The sequence below is a fragment of the Gymnoscopelus microlampas genome, assembly GCF_963454915.1.
Source record: "Gymnoscopelus microlampas genome assembly, chromosome: 2".
NCBI classification, from domain to species: Eukaryota; Metazoa; Chordata; class Actinopteri; order Myctophiformes; family Myctophidae; genus Gymnoscopelus; species Gymnoscopelus microlampas.
In genome coordinates, this window is record NC_139939.1 from 5,400,343 (window position 1) to 5,419,887 (window position 19,545).

At 41.1% G+C, this 19,545-nt stretch overlaps 1 protein-coding gene across 1 annotated transcript; it reads right to left on the reverse strand.

Annotated features, from left to right (window-relative positions):
- Positions 1 to 12,871: 12,871 nt before the first annotated feature.
- LOC311053423 (sodium- and chloride-dependent creatine transporter 1-like) lies at positions 12,872 to 14,689 on the reverse strand (the record flags this gene model as incomplete). The annotated part of the gene is made up of 1 exon (XM_084068944.1): positions 12,872 to 14,689. The coding sequence occupies exon 1, from the start codon at positions 14,654 to 14,656 to the stop codon at positions 12,872 to 12,874; it is 1,785 nt and encodes a 594-aa protein (XP_083925070.1). The 5' UTR covers positions 14,657 to 14,689.
- Between the last annotated feature and the right edge of the window lie 4,856 nt (positions 14,690 to 19,545).

Below are 19,545 nucleotides of genomic sequence, written 5' to 3' on the forward strand. Positions count from 1 at the left end.
GTTATGTGTGTCCCATTAATCTTCCTTAACCTTAAATACTGTTTGTTTGTTATTCTATTTATAGTGGCTCATAGGAATAGACGGAGAGACGGGTGACAGCCGGAATGTAGACGGCATCCGGGAGCAGTATGGGTTGGCGCCCCAGCCTGTGTCTTCCGTGAGGAAGAAGCCCAACAAATCCACGGTGAGGCCTTTAAGGAGGGCCATTCAAGCAAGCTGCAGTACCTCCACGGACCAAGAAACCATCACATCACACCAGAATGAAATGTTTGGAGTGGGGGAGTCTGGTGCAACGCTCAGGTCCTGGACCTGGTGAGACGGAGGAGGAGCCCGGCCAGGATGCCATCCACAGAACCTAGCCCCTCCAAGACATTCATCTCATGTCTATAATGCATTCAATAGTGCTTAGAAATACCTTGGGGACAGTGACGAAAGCAGGGAAGATCGCGAGAGACCCAACTCATAACCTCAGCAGGCCCTGCCCTAGGAGATATGGTGCCTCTATTCAGGAAGGCAAAGGGCAGTGCCAGTTTCATCCCCTCTGCCATTGGACTCCTTAATAAACACAAACCCCCTAACACCTGATCCACCTCACCTGGTCGAACACGTGAAGTCATACACAAACACATTCTGCGTGCTCCACAAGTGTGGAGAGGACATTGCTTTCTTTTAAATTTAGAATTTTATAGAATTGAAGTACTTTGCTATGTGTTTTGATTGTGGTGTATATGTATGTATTGTCTTGTCTTGAATGTATGCATTGACCTGAGCAAAACAATTTTCCCTTGTGGATAATGAAGACATCTAATCTAATGTAATCATTATTAGCATACTTATAATGCTATATGATCTTCTTTATAATCTTGTATAATTATAGTCATAAGAACTAATAAGTACTCATAATGCTTTATAACAATAAGCATGTCACATTATACAGCATTCTGTAAGGACTCACACGGTCAAGTATAAATGCAATGTAATATGCTTGTAGCACTATAATTACAATTACATTATAAACAAGTATAAGCACTCCTAATGTAATCAGAACACATTAGTCATATGGTCAAGTATCGTGGTACTTTATAGTTACTGGTCACTCACTGACTTTTTTTCCTTTGGCCAGGATCATAGGATTACTATAGTTCATTGTGTATTCTTAGATACAGATGCTGAGAGACTATGGAGACTTCTTCGGCTATTTTTGCAATGTTTTAGTTAAAAGAGAAATTCAAAAGAAAATCTATGTTCATCACAATATTTGGTCCAATGTGTTATGTATGCATGTTTGTTCACAAATGACACGTATGTTATTTAGATTGCATCTGGTTTGGCATGTATACCTGTATCTTGCACTAAATTGTTTTCTTTGAACGATTAACTTTGTCCTGCAATTTGGTGAAATAAAAATTCTGCTTTATGAATTTGATTGGAGTGATTGAATAACAATGCCCTTATTAAAACATTACATTACAGTAATTTAGCAGACACTTTTATCCAAAGCGACTTACTGCAAAATCATACTGCATTCAAGGCTAGACCTATATGTGAAGTTAAACCAGATAAAAAGTCAGATAAGCCGTATTACAAAAAGGGTTAATTCAACATAGTATATTGTAGTATACAATACCCCAGTATGTAGACTACAGCATGCAAGAGAAATCCTAAAGAGTGAGATCTTTGATGACAGTGTTATTCATCAACCGTGCTACAAGGCAGTGTTTCTCAGTGCTACTGTAGATGTGGATTTTCTGGGTTACTTTGATGATTTTGATTGATTGATTGATCATCCTAAAGAGTGAGATCTTTGATGACAGTGTTATTCATCAACCGTGCTACAAGGCAGTGTTTCTCAGTGCTACTGTAGATGTGGATTTTCTGGGTTACTTTGATGATTTTGATTGATTGATTGATCATTAACAGTTTGCAAAAAAAAGGCACAGTGGCACAAATGTATACAAAATAATGCTAAATGGACAACCCAAATAAGCCCTCAGGGCTTGTTTCCATTAAGATCTTGTGCATTCAATTCATAGGTACATACATATAAAGACAAAATATGATATGCAGTAATATGCAAAAATATCATATATACGAGTAGTAATAAGAAAGAAATATATGTACTGTAATCAGTTTGGGGTTCGTTTCCGGTGATGAGCTTAGACTTTTTACAGGGGCCAGTTACAATTTGCAGTCTTTTGGAAGAGGGTAAGTCCTCCATTTTGCTAATAACATAAAGGGCATGACCTTTACACCATATTATAATAATTGTAATAATAATAAAGTCAATTAAGAGAACCGTGTGTCGGTATGTGAGAAAAGTTATATTGGCGCATTCGGGCTGAAGAGCTGATTAAGAATCTGTTGTCCGATTGTATTTTCGCCCCCTAGTGGCCGAGATAATAGTGAAAACTGTTCAAAAAGAGTAAAAACAAAATCGGACACCAAATTACGCATCAGCGCGCCGCCCCGAACTCGCTCGTATAACTCTCCTAGCACACAGACATACGGTTCTCTTAATTGATAGCTAATTGGTTAGCCTATCTCGCTTAATATCTCGAATACAATAAGGACTTAGAGTCCAATGTTTGGATATGTTGTTCAGCTCACCGAGACGCACGTGTGGATATCTTGTTTGTCCCTCTACGACACTTTTTTATTTTTGACTTTGCCTGTCAGTATGGGTCAACGTTTTACGCCTCTATGTACCTTGGACAGTGTCAGAAGCAAACGTTAGAAGTGTCGTAGCGGGACAAAAAAGACATCCACGCGTGCGTCTCGGCAAGCTGTAGAACATATCCGAACGGCAGATTCTAAAAACGTATCGTTATGGAGATATATTGTGTTATTGCGCAAAATACGTTAAGATTATACCCCAGCCAATTAAGGAGAACGGTAAGGCCGTGTGCTAGGAGAGTTATACGAGCGAGTTCGGGGCGGCGCGCTGATGCGTAATTTGGTGTCCGATTTTGTTTTTACTCTTTTTGAACAGTTTTTCACTATTATCTCGGCCACTAGGGGGCGAAAATACAATCGGACAACGGATTCTTAATCAGCTCTTCAGCCCGAATGCGCCAATATAACTTTTCTCACATACCGACACACGGTTCTCTTAATTGACTTTATTATTATTACAATTATTATAATATGGTGTAAAGGTCATGCCCTTTATGTTATTAGCAAAATGGAGGACTTACCCTCTTCCAAAAGACTGCAAATTGTAACTGGCCCCTGTAAAAAGTCTAAGCTCATCACCGGAAACGAACCCCAAACTGATTACAGTACATATATTTCTTTCTTATTACTACTCGTATATATGATATTTTTGCATATTACTGCATATCATATTTTGTCTTTATATGTATGTACCTATGAATTGAATGCACAAGATCTTAATGGAAACAAGCCCTGAGGGCTTATTTGGGTTGTCCATTTAGCATTATTTTGTATACATTTGTGCCACTGTGCCTTTTTTTTGCAAACTGTTAATGATCAATCAATCAATCAAAATCATCAAAGTAACCCAGAAAATCCACATCTACAGTAGCACTGAGAAACACTGCCTTGTAGCACGGTTGATGAATAACACTGTCATCAAAGATCTCACTCTTTAGGATGATCAATCAATCAATCAAAATCATCAAAGTAACCCAGAAAATCCACATCTACAGTAGCACTGAGAAACACTGCCTTGTAGCACGGTTGATGAATAACACTGTCATCAAAGATCTCACTCTTTAGGATTTCTCTTGCATGCTGTAGTCTACATACTGGGGTATTGTATACTACAATATACTATGTTGAATTAACCCTTTTTGTAATACGGCTTATCTGACTTTTTATCTGGTTTAACTTCACATATAGGTCTAGCCTTGAATGCAGTATGATTTTGCAGTAAGTCGCTTTGGATAAAAGTGTCTGCTAAATTACTGTAATGTAATGTTTTAATAAGGGCATTGTTATTCAATCACTCCAATCAAATTCATAAAGCAGAATTTTTATTTCACCAAATTGCAGGACAAAGTTAATCGTTCAAAGAAAACAATTTAGTGCAAGATACAGGTATACATGCCAAACCAGATGCAATCTAAATAACATACGTGTCATTTGTGAACAAACATGCATACATAACACATTGGACCAAATATTGTGATGAACATAGATTTTCTTTTGAATTTCTCTTTTAACTAAAACATTGCAAAAATAGCCGAAGAAGTCTCCATAGTCTCTCAGCATCTGTATCTAAGAATACACAATGAACTATAGTAATCCTATGATCCTGGCCAAAGGAAAAAAAGTCAGTGAGTGACCAGTAACTATAAAGTACCACGATACTTGACCATATGACTAATGTGTTCTGATTACATTAGGAGTGCTTATACTTGTTTATAATGTAATTGTAATTATAGTGCTACAAGCATATTACATTGCATTTATACTTGACCGTGTGAGTCCTTACAGAATGCTGTATAATGTGACATGCTTATTGTTATAAAGCATTATGAGTACTTATTAGTTCTTATGACTATAATTATACAAGATTATAAAGAAGATCATATAGCATTATAAGTATGCTAATAATGATTACATTAGATTAGATGTCTTCATTATCCACAAGGGAAAATTGTTTTGCTCAGGTCAATGCATACATTCAAGACAAGACAATACATACATATACACCACAATCAAAACACATAGCAAAGTACTTCAATTCTATACAATTCTAAATTTAAAAGAAAGCAATGTCCTCTCCACACTTGTGGAGCACGCAGAATGTGTTTGTGTATGACTTCACGTGTTCGACCAGGTGAGGTGGATCAGGTGTTAGGGGGTTTGTGTTTATTAAGGAGTCCAATGGCAGAGGGGATGAAACTGGCACTGCCCTTTGCCTTCCTGAATAGAGGCACCATATCTCCTAGGGCAGGGCCTGCTGAGGTTATGAGTTGGGGCTCTCGCGATCTTCCCTGCTTTCGTCACTGTCCCCAAGGTATTTCTAAGCACTATTGAATGCATTATAGACATGAGATGAATGTCTTGGAGGGGCTAGGTTCTGTGGATGGCATCCTGGCCGGGCTCCTCCTCCGTCTCACCAGGTCCAGGACCTGAGCGTTGCACCAGACTCCCCCACTCCAAACATTTCATTCTGGTGTGATGTGATGGTTTCTTGGTCCGTGGAGGTACTGCAGCTTGCTTGAATGGCCCTCCTTAAAGGCCTCACCGTGGATTTGTTGGGCTTCTTCCTCACGGAAGACACAGGCTGGGGCGCCAACCCATACTGCTCCCGGATGCCGTCTACATTCCGGCTGTCACCCGTCTCTCCGTCTATTCCTATGAGCCACTATAAATAGAATAACAAACAAACAGTATTTAAGGTTAAGGAAGATTAATGGGACACACATAACATATTGAGAACTTACAGAGCTTAAATACATTTTGTTTGACTCGGTTCCACAGATAAATATTATGAAAATAGCAGATCTACAAGCTCACAACGCCCCGCGTTACGATGCGTTGTGAACTTGTAGATCGACTATTTTCATAATTGTTGGCTTTTTCTTACAGTATTCGCCAATTTGGCCAATGTTTTACCTGTTTTAATAGAATAGTCTGTTGATTACTTTTGATGCAGTAATGGTCTTTTTTCTTTGTCATTTTCTTTGGTATTAAAAAGGTCTTAAAAGTCCTTAATTGTCACTTCACTGTCATCTGGGGACTCCCCCAAAATAATGTGGGGAGCCCCTTGGGGTCTCAACCCACAGGTTGAGAACCACTGCCATAGAAGGACCTCTACATATTAAAATCTTCAAAGAGAGAAACAGAAAATAAGGAGAGAGTAACCATTTATCAGCCCCCCCCCCCATGGCCAAGTGTAAACATATGTAAATTTGTACCCTCTTCAACCTGAATTACAAGAGAAATTGGCATGTTATTTCAGTCCACTTTAGCTCATGGTTAATGTGCCAAAAAGTGCTGCATCTGGTTCAATGTAATGGGACCCAGGCAGGACCAATGAGTGGTCTTTATGAGGCCCCTACAACAGGGGGTCCGGGACCCCTAGGGGGTCCTCAGAGTTGCTACAGGGGGTCCGCCAAATCTCTGTGTGATAGGATAATTGTTTTTTACATTAACCACTTGAACCCTAGCATCCTTATTCTAAGGACAACTTTAGCCGAAAATAGCAGATCTACAAGCTCACAACGCCTCATGCTGCAAGGAGTTGTGAGCTTGTAAGTCTGCTATTGTTGGCAAAGAGGGGAAAAAAGAGCAGACCAAGTACAGAGTGAAAGTATTGGGGGTTTAAGTGGTTAAATGTCTGAAAATATACATTAACATGAATCCAACATCTATGAAATCTGCAACACAACTGTATAGTGGGGGTCCCTGTTTGATAGCTCTCTCAGTTAGGGGGTCCCTGATTCATCTCTCTCTCAGTTAAGGATTAGGTCGCCCTAAATGTTAATAAGCCGTCCGGAGTCTCTGTGCAATGTATTAGACCGTAGTATCAATAAAGAAGTGTTTTAATCCCGTCTGTGGACGATTCTATTGGAAGTTCCCAATGGCGGTAGTGACGGGCGCATCAGGTCAAAGCCGGAATTACACTCAATGTAAACGGGAATAAACGAGGGGGAGGAATGGCGTTCGGCCACAGACGGGATTAAAACACTTCTTTATTGAAAAATATTGACTAATACATTGCACAAAGACTCCGGACTGCTAGTTAACATTTGGGGCAACCGGGTAAGCACCGTATATGTTGCATTTGTACAGGAGAAGTACGGGATTTACTGGTGCATCATAGTGCGAAGCGTTGTTTTGTTTTAGCTAGTTAGCGTAGCAACGTGCAACCAAACCAAGCAGTCTAGTTAACTTATAGTCGCTTATAGTCTTTAACTTGTCCAGTCAGATCAAACAACTTGCTACATACTAACATGTGAACAATGACACCATGGCCTGGTTCTATCATTTTGTGGTGTATATTTAACGATGTATATCTTATAAATGCAATGAACGGACGGACACTTACCCTGAAACAGCTGTGTGCAGACTGCAGAAGTGGTATCCGGTCTAGCGGATGCGGAAACGTATCCACTAGACCGGACGTACAGTAGTAGGCGTATTCTAGTATGCACCACGAATTAGCGGTTACGAGTTAGATAATATGTATTTTAATTAGAAATACGTTTAATATGTATGGAAACTAGGCTATGTCAAGGTTGTGCCGGCCTGGTCCTCAACAGAAAACCGCTGCATTTAACTTTTTAAATTATCTAAGCACAATTATTTATTTATTATTATTATTATCTATCTATCTATCTATCTATCTATCTATCTATCTATCTATCTATCTATCTATCTATCTATCTATCTATCTATCTATCTATCTATCTATCTATCTATCTATCTATCTATACAGATATACAGATATAGATATAGATATAGAGATAGATAGATAGATAGATAGATAGATAGACAGATAGATAACTCCTCGGTTTCAAAGTAGCCCTGAAACGTCATATCATGACAGTCATGACGAAACTTCAACCTGATATTTGCACTTTTTTCATTTACGGCCCGTACATCTACATAAACGTTTAGATTTCAACTATAAAGTGCTTACCCCATGGCCACGGACGTTACAATTATGTACGGTCCCTCAAAAATACCCGTATATTCCGTGTTGTTCAATAAAAAGCCTTTTAATCCGATTGGCTGCCAAGAGTTATAAAGTATCAGAGTGCAATACACCTTCCGACCGATAGGATCAGGTAGTTAAAAGCATGGAGAAAATGGCCACCAATCGGGTTAAAATGCTTTTTATTGAACAATACAAAAGATACAGGTATTTTGGAGGACCCGTGCAGAATATAACATCCGTGGCCATTAGGTAAGCACTTTATATTTGAGATTTGAACGTTAATGTAGATGTACCGAGTGTAATGGAAAAAGTGCAAAAAAAAAAGAAACCTCATGGGCTTGGAAAAGTCAAACTAATGTCCCGTTCTCAACAAATACTCATCGAAAACTTACCAAAATAGTATGAAAATGCTCAGAATAATACATTGTTTTTTTGTGGGTGGTGGTGTGTGGTCTAATGCAGTTAAAATATGCTTTTTAGCACGTTCTGTCGTTTCAATGAGATCATATAACCAGGGGTTGATTTGCATACTGCCGGGAGCGGTCATACACACACACACTCCACACACACACACACACGCACACACACACGCACCATCTATTTGTCGTATTTGCCGTCGGCGGCGGCCCGTGGCGGCCCGCGGCGGCAGGGTGTGCTGTCTTGGGGGAGCACACACACACACACACCATCTATTTGTCGTATTTGCCGTCGGCGGCGGCCCGCGGCGGCAGGGTGTGCTGTCTTGGGGGATGGTTTAAAAGACTATATCTGCCGACTTGGGAATGAGACCGTGTTGCACACACACACACACACACACACACACACACACACACACACACACACACACACACACACACACACACACACACACACACACACACACACACACACACACACACACACACACACACACACACACACACACACACACACAGTTTAGTTGCTAAACCATGTCATTATGACATCAGTCAGACTTAACCACTTCTGGCTGGATCTGGTAAATGCTGCTTTTGCGGTGGAATTCCCATTGAAGTTTTGACAATAACTGCGTTTATGATCTATATGGTGTTGTCTGTCCACAATAGGCCTCTGCCACTAATTCCTGGTAGTCAATTACAGGCAAACAAGTATAGAATGTCAAAACCCTTGTTCAATGTGATTCAAATGTGGGGTGTGTGGGATCTAGAAAAGCACACAAAGCAGTCTGAAAATGTAGTAGCGCTGATCAGAGCACCATGTCACGCAAAGCCTGGCCAATCAAACGAGGATTTCACGTTTGTGACAATTGTTGGCCAATCAAATCTGGATGTTATATCAATCTACCCACATGCCAACTTTAATAAAAGACAGGCCCTTCCCACAATCTTTGGAAGCCAATTCCTCATCATTGTAGCAACAATAACTCCACAAGTAAAACCAGAATCATCACGCCATGCATGTAGTGTAGGTTAATAATTAAAAGTTGTAAACTAATTGTTACCAAAATACTCAACTTTCTTCAATCTGACCAGGATTCAATGGGTTTCCCAATTATACAAGCTTAAGGGAGAAGTGAAGTTCTCACTAACTGTAAACCTCATTGTTTCAGGGGACAGATAGACACTAATAACAAATGTATTATAATACTGCAGCCTAGTTATTTACAACAGCTCAAACTATAATACCAGATAAAATACCTTGTAAAAATCTTAGATCAGATGTAGGCCTATTTGAAGCATAATTGCTCTGATGCATGTACCATTAACGAGTGTCAACGAGCATCAGCTGGACACACACACGTCTCCCCTCTGCAGGGCTCTAAACTGAAAGCGTCTGGAGTCTCTTTCACCAGCAAAAATATTTAAAAAACATAAAAGATTATTGCATACAGTATGATATCATGACAATACTTATCGTCACATTTTAATATCACGATATATTGTGGGACAATATATTGTGACACCCCTCGGGAGGGTTAATTTTTTTTCTTTTATCAATTAGGGAAGGTCATTTATTTATTTTTCTGTCAGATGGAGGGTCATGGCATTTTATATCAGGGCACATACATTTTCTCCAGGGGTACCCTTCTTTAAGAATCGACCTGTCCCTAATAATTATAACAATTATTACCATTATTATTATTATTACTATTATTATCCAACACTCCTGTCCACCTCTTGAGAAGCCTAGTTAACCCATTCAATCCAGGAATGCATACTGTGTCATTTTAGATTTTTTGAATAGTAGTTAATAGCAGTTATACAAGCTCGTAGCGCGGAACCGAGTGCCGTGCTACAAGCTTGTAGATCTGCTATTTTTTTGAAAAATCATGATCATTTTTGCAAATCTTTGAATATATATATATTTTTAAAGCGAACATTTTAACTCCAATCTTTGCTTCTGGGGGATTCTACAAATGTCCTCTAATACCCCCAAGTCCATCCATTGGTGCTGAGTGCCAAGCAGGGAGGCACTGGGTCCCATTTTATAGTCTTTGGTATGAACCAGCCGAGGGATATTAACCCATTCAATCCGGGAACACATCTACACACGTCTTCTAACTGGTTTCTGAAAAACGTACGTTGCTATATCAATGGCGCTCAAACCTTTTCATGTCAAGGACCCCCAACAAAATGATTTCCCCTCTTAAATAAGCTTTCAATGTCTCCCACAATAGGGATGCTGAAGTCCCAGGTGTCTGATTGGTTGAAATAAAGAAACCAATTCGGCTAGAGACAAAGTTCTCAAAAGATCATTGGACAGCAAACGACTGTTCAGGCGCCAGGGGAGGACGTGCATTATCATGTTCCTGAAAGCACAGTCTGATAACACGATCGCTTCATAATTGCCAGAGTGCAACATTGGAGTTAAAGGTAGGGTAAGTGATTTTCTTTGGTTAAAATAAGTGTTAAATAGCTCTATATTGTGATCATACTCATTACTATAGAGTGTTTGTTCAGTAAAAGGAGTCTCCTTGTCTCTCCGGCTCTTTATAAAACAGAAAATGCATTTTCGTTTCAGTTTCAGTTTCATTTCCAATTTAATCCAATCAGGATAGAGAACCCAATCAGGATATAGATTAAACAAGTGAAATAGGAAGTGATGACACCAAGAAATGAGCAGACAAAATTGGAACTGGAACACTATAAAAATTAAGCGTAAAATGGGTACTTTCTCCTGATTGGCTGAGATTTTGACACCTACCGGAAAATGTATTTTCTGTTTATTAAAGAGCTGGAGAGACGGGGAGACTCCTGTTACTGAACAAACACTCTATAGCAATGATTACTATCAGAATATAGTGCCTTTTAACAAAATACTTTTTGTTTTCACCAAAAAATATCACTTACCCTACCTTTAATCGATTATCCATCAGAAAAGAATCATTGCGTGTGTAAGTTTGATGAACATGGGAGAAGAAGCGGTAATGTTTACCAAGTGGATTCAAAAAAACGCCAGGGATCTAAAACATGGAATTCATTCATAAAAGCCTGAATGATTTTGGCAGACCTTGAAGGCACACTGGTTCTAGAAGATGATCTGTCCCACTCAGGGTTGATCCAAGAGTTGAAGTCCCCCCCCCCCCCCCCCCCCCCCCGCCCCAATATGAGATAGTGTGTTGACATATCAGGTCATTTAGCAAACAGTGTTTGAAAAAAGTTTTCATTATCCCACTTTGGGCCATATATGTTGGCCAGGATAACTGGGGTGTTATATAATCTTCCTGTAACAAACACATATCTCCCACCAGGATCTGAAACAACATCAGAACAGATGAAACTAGTAGATTTATGAAATTAAAATGGCCACCCCTCTAGATTTTGATTGGAATGATGATAAACCTGGCCAACCCACCTCCTCCGTAATTTGACATGACTGGTACCTTTCAAATGGGTCTCCAGCAAGAAAGCAATACTGACATTAAGATGTTAAAGGTGATGGATCACCTTGCCGCACTTGAGTGGTTGATTCAGACCTCTGCAGTTCCAGCTACAGCACTTGAGTACACATCCAGACTCTAGGTTGGGTCATAAATCAAAATCCAAAAGGACTAACAAATAACAAAACCGACAGCAATTCACAAATAACTCCCCTGCCCCCCACCCCCTCCCTCCTTACGCCGAAGCATCCCCCTTAAAGAGACACGCGTAAAACCCAAAACAACCTAACTAGCAAACTCCTAGCTATTACAAGGAAAACTTGAAAGGCTCAGTGGTAGTGACTTGAAAGAATCATGTTAAATATGAAATAAAAATCCAACACAGTGCACTAAAATATATACTTATTGAGTATATTTATCTTCTTCAAACATATAATAAAAAATAATGTTATTCCTCCTGGACCGCCCTTCTAAATCTTCACATTTATCGGCCAGCGTCTTAGTTAGCGTGCCTACCGTGGATTCCAGTTCAACGAGCCGGTCACTGTGATACGAGGATGCGCGTTCCAATTCACTGATGGCCTGATAGTGATTATTAACATTCTGCTGCAGGGGCCCAATCAGGTCCCCCACGTCCTTTCGGACTGCCGAAACCCCCCCGAAGCTCGTCTGCAAGCAAGTCAGTCTTTCCACAGATGTCGTGTTTCAGAGAATTCAGCATAGTTTCCAACTGACCCAGGTAGCTAGCTAGTATTAGCGTCAGCGACGCTAGCATTAGCCACGTTAGCTTCTGCTTCCTACGAGACCGGAGGGCTCCGCCGAGTCTGTGGGGTTTTGCTGTGGCTCGCACGCAGGTCTGCTTTCTGACCAGAGGAAGCCATTATCAATCCAACCAGATTAAGTGAGCCAAAAAAGGATGTGTAAACTTTGCAATAAATATAATGTATAAAAGTCAGTGCATCGTACTGGAATAATAAAGTTTGTCACTAACACACGGAGTGCTCAAGCGAATGTGACCGTGATCCGGAAGCCTCCAAAAAATATGTAGATATTCAAAGATTTTCACAAATGTTCACAATTTTTCCAAAAATAGCAGATCTACAAGCTCATAGCACTCAGTGTCACACTATGAGCTTGTACATCTGCTCTTTTTGAATAGCCAAAGTATATAAAATATAATGGTTATAGCTCAAATCTAAAATGACACAGATGCGTTCTAACCACAAGGCCACTGAGCTGGTGCATGGCAGGGTGGGCACCGCCTATGTTGTCAGGTGCGGAGGGGACCTAGTGCTGTGATTGGTGGAGCCTGGGCAGTCGGGGGTTGGCTGCACAGTGCTCCCTTGTCTAGACGACGCCGTCGTTCCGTCTCGTCCGTCCTAGACGAGACTCCCATGTCGTGACCTGGGCAGTGCTCTCTCGTCGTCGACGCCAGACGACGACGCACTCCTGTCGTCCGAGTTTGGTCTCATGTCGTCGTTTGTCCCCGGGGACACGGATGGCTTTATGTCTGTGTCTGGAGACATGTTCTCCAAATGATGAGGACCCCATACCGGAGTGGTCAGTTTGACCCAGCGCTCCTTGAATGTGCCTTTGGCTCCTAAGAGCTTGTAGACTATGAAGAAAGGTATACACAACATGGAGGACAGAGACAGAAACCAGCCAATCATCTGTCCCCACCACGGATACACGTACGTATTGTTGTAGGTCAGCGGCTGATAGTTAACCAGGTTAAATAGGAAAATAGCCATGCAGATACAGGGGGTAATGAAGGACCAACACCATTTCATCCACGGACACGGTCTGTAGCCAATCATGCGAGCAACATCATCCATGAAGCGATCGGCTCCATAAACCCAGGCCACCACCATGCATTGCCAGAAAGCTTGCCAAAGTAGAGTCATCCCACTGGCGGAATAGAAGTCAAATATCTGGAACACATACATACCCCCCTGTGTTATCATGGAGAGGTCGATGAGAAGCCACAGCACACAGAAGACCCCCACGGAGATCTCCCGTCGGTAGCGATGGCAGTAGTTGTTGGGAAACAAATCGAGGAACCCCGTTATGAAACCTTCAACGCCCACAAACTGGCTGTCCAACCCCAGCAAGAGCAGCATGAAGAAAAACAGGATGGCCCAAAAAGGCGCGAAAGGCATCAAACTCACGGCTTTAGGGTAGGCTATGAACGCCAGGCCTGGACCAGATTCCGCCACCTGGGAGATATGCACGTTCTGCTCTTTGGACATGAATCCCAGTATGCTGAAAACGACAAACCCGGCCAAGAAACTGGTCCCGCTGTTTATCAGAGCCAGGATGAAGGTGTCTTTGTAGCAGTCATAGTTAAACCTGTTGTAGCTGCCCAGAGCATTCAGCGCTCCCAGTCCAATGGCGTAGGAGAAGAAGATCTGTGTCCCGGCGTCGATCCACACCTGTGCATGACCTAGTTTGGACCAATCAGGTTTGAGGTAGTATACGATGCCATCGGACGCTCCAGGAAGCGTGGCTCCTTTGACCAATAAGATGAAAAGAACCACGTAGGGGAAAGTCGCTGTGAAGTACACAACCTTGCCGGTGGACTTGACTCCTTTCCACACACATAAATACACAATGACCCAAACAGTCAGCAGGCACAACAGCAGCTCCCAGTTGATCGTGCCGGGCTGATCCAAACCGCCGGAGAGATTCAACACCTTATTCTCCCAGAACTCGATGATGGACGACCGCGAGCCCTGACAGGTCGCGTTGGGACCCGTGCTCCCCTGAGCACAGGTCTGTACAAAAGTGCTATTTACACATCTGTCCGTGTTCCACTCGTTGTCGCAGGTGGTCCAGGGGAGGGTGGAGGCCATGGACTTGATGAAGTAGTAAAAGGCCCAGACCAGGACCATGATGTAGTACGTGTTGCACCAGAACACGATGACCATGGACGCGAAGCCCAGACCTTTGAACAGAGGGGCGATGTTCCACACGTCGATGCTTCCCGCCTTCATGAACTGACCCAGGGCTATCTCCAGGAAGAAGACGGGTATGGCCCCGGCGAACACCATCAACACGTAAGGGATGAGAAACACTCCTCCGCCGTTCTTGTAGCACAGGTAAGGGAAGCGCCAGACGTTGCCCAGGCCCACGGCGAAGCCCACGCAGGCCAGGATGAAGTCCATCTGCCGGGCCCATGTGTCCCTCTCCGGCGGCCCCTCGCCATTCTCCATTCAGTCACCGAATCACCTTCACTTTAAACCCGAAAGGGTCAATACTCAAGTCTTTTTTTCTGTCTCCTGCGGTGGCCCCCAGGTTCTGGGTAAGGAACAGTTTTAAATGTATCCTTAAAAACTTAAAATGTGATGCTTTGTACTTCTTTCTCTAAATGGAGTACTTGATTCAAAGTCACTTTCAATCAAAATCGAATCTGACTGGTATAAACTATAATATATGCCCGTATGTCTGTCAATGAACGTGATACCTGGCATGAAAGAACAGCTTTAAATAGCAGTGTCAGGACATGACGTCAGTGGGATCTGTGATGTCACTTGTCACCGATTCGCCCTGCCCGCTGCCCATCTATCCTCACTGCCTCCCTCTGGTTTGCTCGCCAGCATTGGTCACTCTGCAGTGGCGGCGCCAACAATTTTCTTTTGCAGGTGTTGAGATGGAGCTTGAATATTTCATTGGACAGGACACCACGGCGCGCGGGCAGTATTTTTTCACGCTCGCACGCATGTGCGGCACGGGACGGTGCACGCACGTGCACACCATCGCCGTACGTTGAAAATGGGTCAAGTGCCCCTTTAAGGGATAAAATGAAAACAAATGGAAATACTATACAATCCCGCCCACAAAATATATGTACTATAGGCTTATATTATTATTATGCCATTCTGTAACAGACCAACGTCACCCTGCATCACATTACTGAACAGTATGTATGTTGTAGGCCTACTGTAGTCATGAAAACAGCAACTCTGGTGATAAAACACACTTGGAACATTGTGTCCTGTCTCCTGTGTAAGAGAAAAGTCCACTTTGGTTTGTAGGCAACGCACACGCATGCACACACACAAACACACACACACACACACACACGCACACGCACACACACACACACACACACACACACACACACACACACACACACACACACACACACACACACACACACACACACACAGGTAGGAATGGGGGGGGAGGGGTTAAAAGTATGTCCCACTGAAGACGTGACCTCAAATATAACCCCTGAGAGTCCAGTGGTGGAAGAAGTACTCAGATTTCTTTCTTTTTTAAGTAAAAGTATCAATACCACAATGTAGAAATGCTCGGTTACAAGTAAGTCCTGTGTTATCAAAATATACTGTCTTGCAGTACTGAAACTACTTATGCAGAATTTCCCATTTAACAGTTTTCAGAAATATTTCGAAAATAGCGGATCTACAAGCTCACGCATGCGATATGTGACTTGCAGATCTATTTTCAAATAGCAAAAGTCTAGAACAGGTCTAATAAAAATCTACAAAGTCATAAAGGTCATAGTAGTAAAAAAGTACATTATTTGCCTCTGGAGATGTATGGAGTTAGTAGAAGTTTAACGGATCAAAGAACGGAAATACTCAAGTCAAGTAAAAAGTACATCTCTAATTTGTACAGTAATTGTACAGTACTTGAGTAAATGTACTTAGTTACTTTTCATCAGTGTGTGAGTCCACTGCTGTGCTTTACAGAGCATGTGGAGGTGGGAGGGGCTCAGTGCCTCATTATGTAATGTTACAGTTACATAAATGTGCAGAGTGGACAGGCTGCACTGTTGCCACGTCTGCTTGTTATAAGCCAGTGTGGGCTTGTTCTTCCTGTAATGTCACTTGTAAATATTGGTTGTGTTTTTTTGGGCTTGCTTTAACCAGCAGTGGTGGAAAAAGTATTCAAATGTTTTACTTAAGTAAAAGTATCAATACTGCAATGTAGAAGTGCTCTGTTACTTACACAAATACAAAATACTTGAGTAAAAGTACAAAGGTATTGGTATCAAAATATAGCAGATCTACAAGAGCTTCTACAAGAGCTTGTAGATGTATAGCAGATCTACAAGAGCTTGTAGATCGGCTATTTTCAAATAGCCTCTGTATAAAATAGGGCTGAAGTGGTTAATGTATGTTTTATAATATAATGATTTATATCGGCAAAGTAACTAGTATTAAAGTTTTCCAATAAACTTAATAAAAAACAATAAAAATAAAATTGTAGTGGAGTAGAAGTAAAATTACTGAAAACTGGAAAAAGTAAAAATACCAAAACATTGTACTTAAGTACAGTACTTGAGTAAATGTACTTAGTAACTTTACACCACTGAAAATCAGTGGTTCTCAAAAATGTGTAGGACCCCCCCAATTAGAAAGTGTGTGTGTGTGTGTGTGTGTGTGTGTGTGTGTGTGTGTGTGTGTGTGTGTGTGTGTGTGTGTGTGTGTGTGTGTGTGTGTGTGTGTGTGTGTGTGCGTGCGCGCGATCATCACCTATTGGCTTGTTTTCCAAGGCCTGGCTGCTTGTTTCACAAAATCTGGCAACGCTGACAGACTATGGTCTCAAGGGTAGTAGTAAAAAATTCCTCAGTGTTAACCCTTACAGTGATGTGTACAACACTGAGGACTAGGTCTAGTCGGACCAACTAGGTCTAGTTGGACCTAGACCCCTGGTCTAGGGGTCCTTCATGTGAAGGAATGATTTGGCTTTGGACCCCCATTTAAAAAGATTGTGTGCAAGGGACTTAGAGAAGATTTGTCAAATATGTTTTAAATTGTTTTTGAAAATATTTTGCTGGGGATCCCCTGGATCTCCCTCAAGGGCCCCTATAGGGTCCATGGACCTCACTTTGAGAACCTCTGATTTAAAGGTGCTCTTTTGTTAAAACAAATGTTGTTGTTGTTTTGTTAAAAAGTTAAAGCTCTATATTGTGATAGTAATCATTGCTATAGAGTGTTTGTTCGGTAACAGGGTCTCCCTGTCTCTCCTGATCTTTAATAAACAGAACATATATTTTCAGGTGCATGGGTTAGGCTGCAGGTTGAAAAATCTCTCAGCTCTGAACTCGATACGATCCGCATCTGGCTCTCTGACAACAAACTGTCTTTACACCTGGGTAAAACCGAATCCATTCTCTTTGGGTCTAGTGTTAACCTTAAGGCTGAGAGCTTCACAATCAAAGCGGGTGACGATGTTATCACAAGAAAGGAGGATATTACCTACCTGGGTTCCATCTTGGAGGCAAACTTCTCCGGTGATAAGATGGCAGAAAGAGTCATCAAAAAGGTCAATCAAAGAACACGTTTTCTGTATAGGATCAACTCTCTAGGCAGTAAGAATACCCTGAAGATTCTCGCAGGGGCCCTCATCCAAGGTCATTTCGACTATGCATGCTTCTCATGGTATCACAACACCACTAAGGCCTTAAAAACAAGGCTCCAGACATCCCAAAACAAACTAGTAAGGCTACTTCTTGGCCTCAATAATACAACCCATCTAACCCCTGCTCATTTTGCTAGGGTTGGCTGGCTCAGGGTTGAGGACAGAGTACGGCAACTTGCTATGGGCCTGGTCTACAAGATTCGACACAACATTGGGATCCCCCTGTATTTGTCAAAATACTTCCAAAACGTAAATGAAGTCCACGATCATAACACCAGAGGCAGCTCCACTGATCATGTTCAACCCAGATTTGGCACAAACAAGGGAATGAACTCTTTCTCATGCTATACAACAAAAATGTGGAATGCCCTACCCAAAGGAGTAAAGGAGTGTAAAACCCCTGTCAAAGTCTTAACCTACTACTTCTCCTGACTGGAGAACTCATACAAGATACAGGAATGATTACAACCAGTAGAGGGCAGTAGTCACCTGGGTTAAGCTCAACAGCTAACTAGGAAAATAAAGGTTGGAATAATATAAATAAGTATATAAATATGTGTTCATTCTACAGCACTAATGAAAGACACAGTTCTCTTTGATAAAAAAAGATACCAATTCTTTTTCATCATTCAGAAAAAAAAGAAGGAAAAAAACCATTGAAACACAGTTAGTCATTGATTGAGTCATTATTTTGCAGTGGTGGAACAAGTACTCACATTTTTTTTTACTTAAAAGTATCAATACTGCAATGTAGAAATACTCTGTTTCAAGTAAAAGTACCACTATTCAACATTTACTTGAGTAAAAGTACAAAAGTATTGGCATCAAAATATACTCAAGTACAAAAGTAAAAGTACTCATTATGCACAACGTCCCATTTCACGAGTTTCCAAATGTATGAAATCCTTATAGTCAAAGTATATATAGGTCTGGTTAGTGTTTTGGATTAATAATAAAAAATCTACAAAGTAACTACTGTAGTAAGTAAAGTGTTCAAATAATTGTAGTTGTGTAGTGGAGTAAAAAGTACAACATTTGCCTCTGAGATGTAGTGGAGTAGAAGTATTGGAAATTGGAAATACTCCAGTAAAGTAAAAGTACCTCAAAAGTGTACTTAAGTACAGTACTTGAGTACATGTACAGTGGTGAAAAAAGTACTCAAATTCTTTACTTAAGTAAAAGTACCAATACTGCAATATAAAAATACTCTGTTACAGTAAAAGTCCAAAATTCAAAATGCACTTGAGTAAAAGTACAAAAGTATTGGCATCAAAATGTACTTAAAGTACCAAAAGTAAAAGTACTAAATATTTGAAAATAGCAGATCTACAAGCTCACAACGCGTCGCGATTGTGAGCTTGTAGATCGGCTATTTTCAAATAGCCTAGGTATAAAATAGGGTTAAAGTGGTTAATGTATGTTTCATTATATCATCATTTATATCTGCAAAGTACCTAGTAACTAAAGTGTTCAAATAAATGTAGTGGAGTAAGTACAATATTTGCCTCTGAGATGTAGTGGAGTAGAAGTAAAAGTATTGGACTTAGTTACTTTCCACCACTGTACATGTACTTAGTTACTTTCCACCATTGTTTGATCAGGACTTTATTTTGAAGTCCCTGGCCGGATCTGCAATGCATAATCTCATCATGGTTCACTTGAC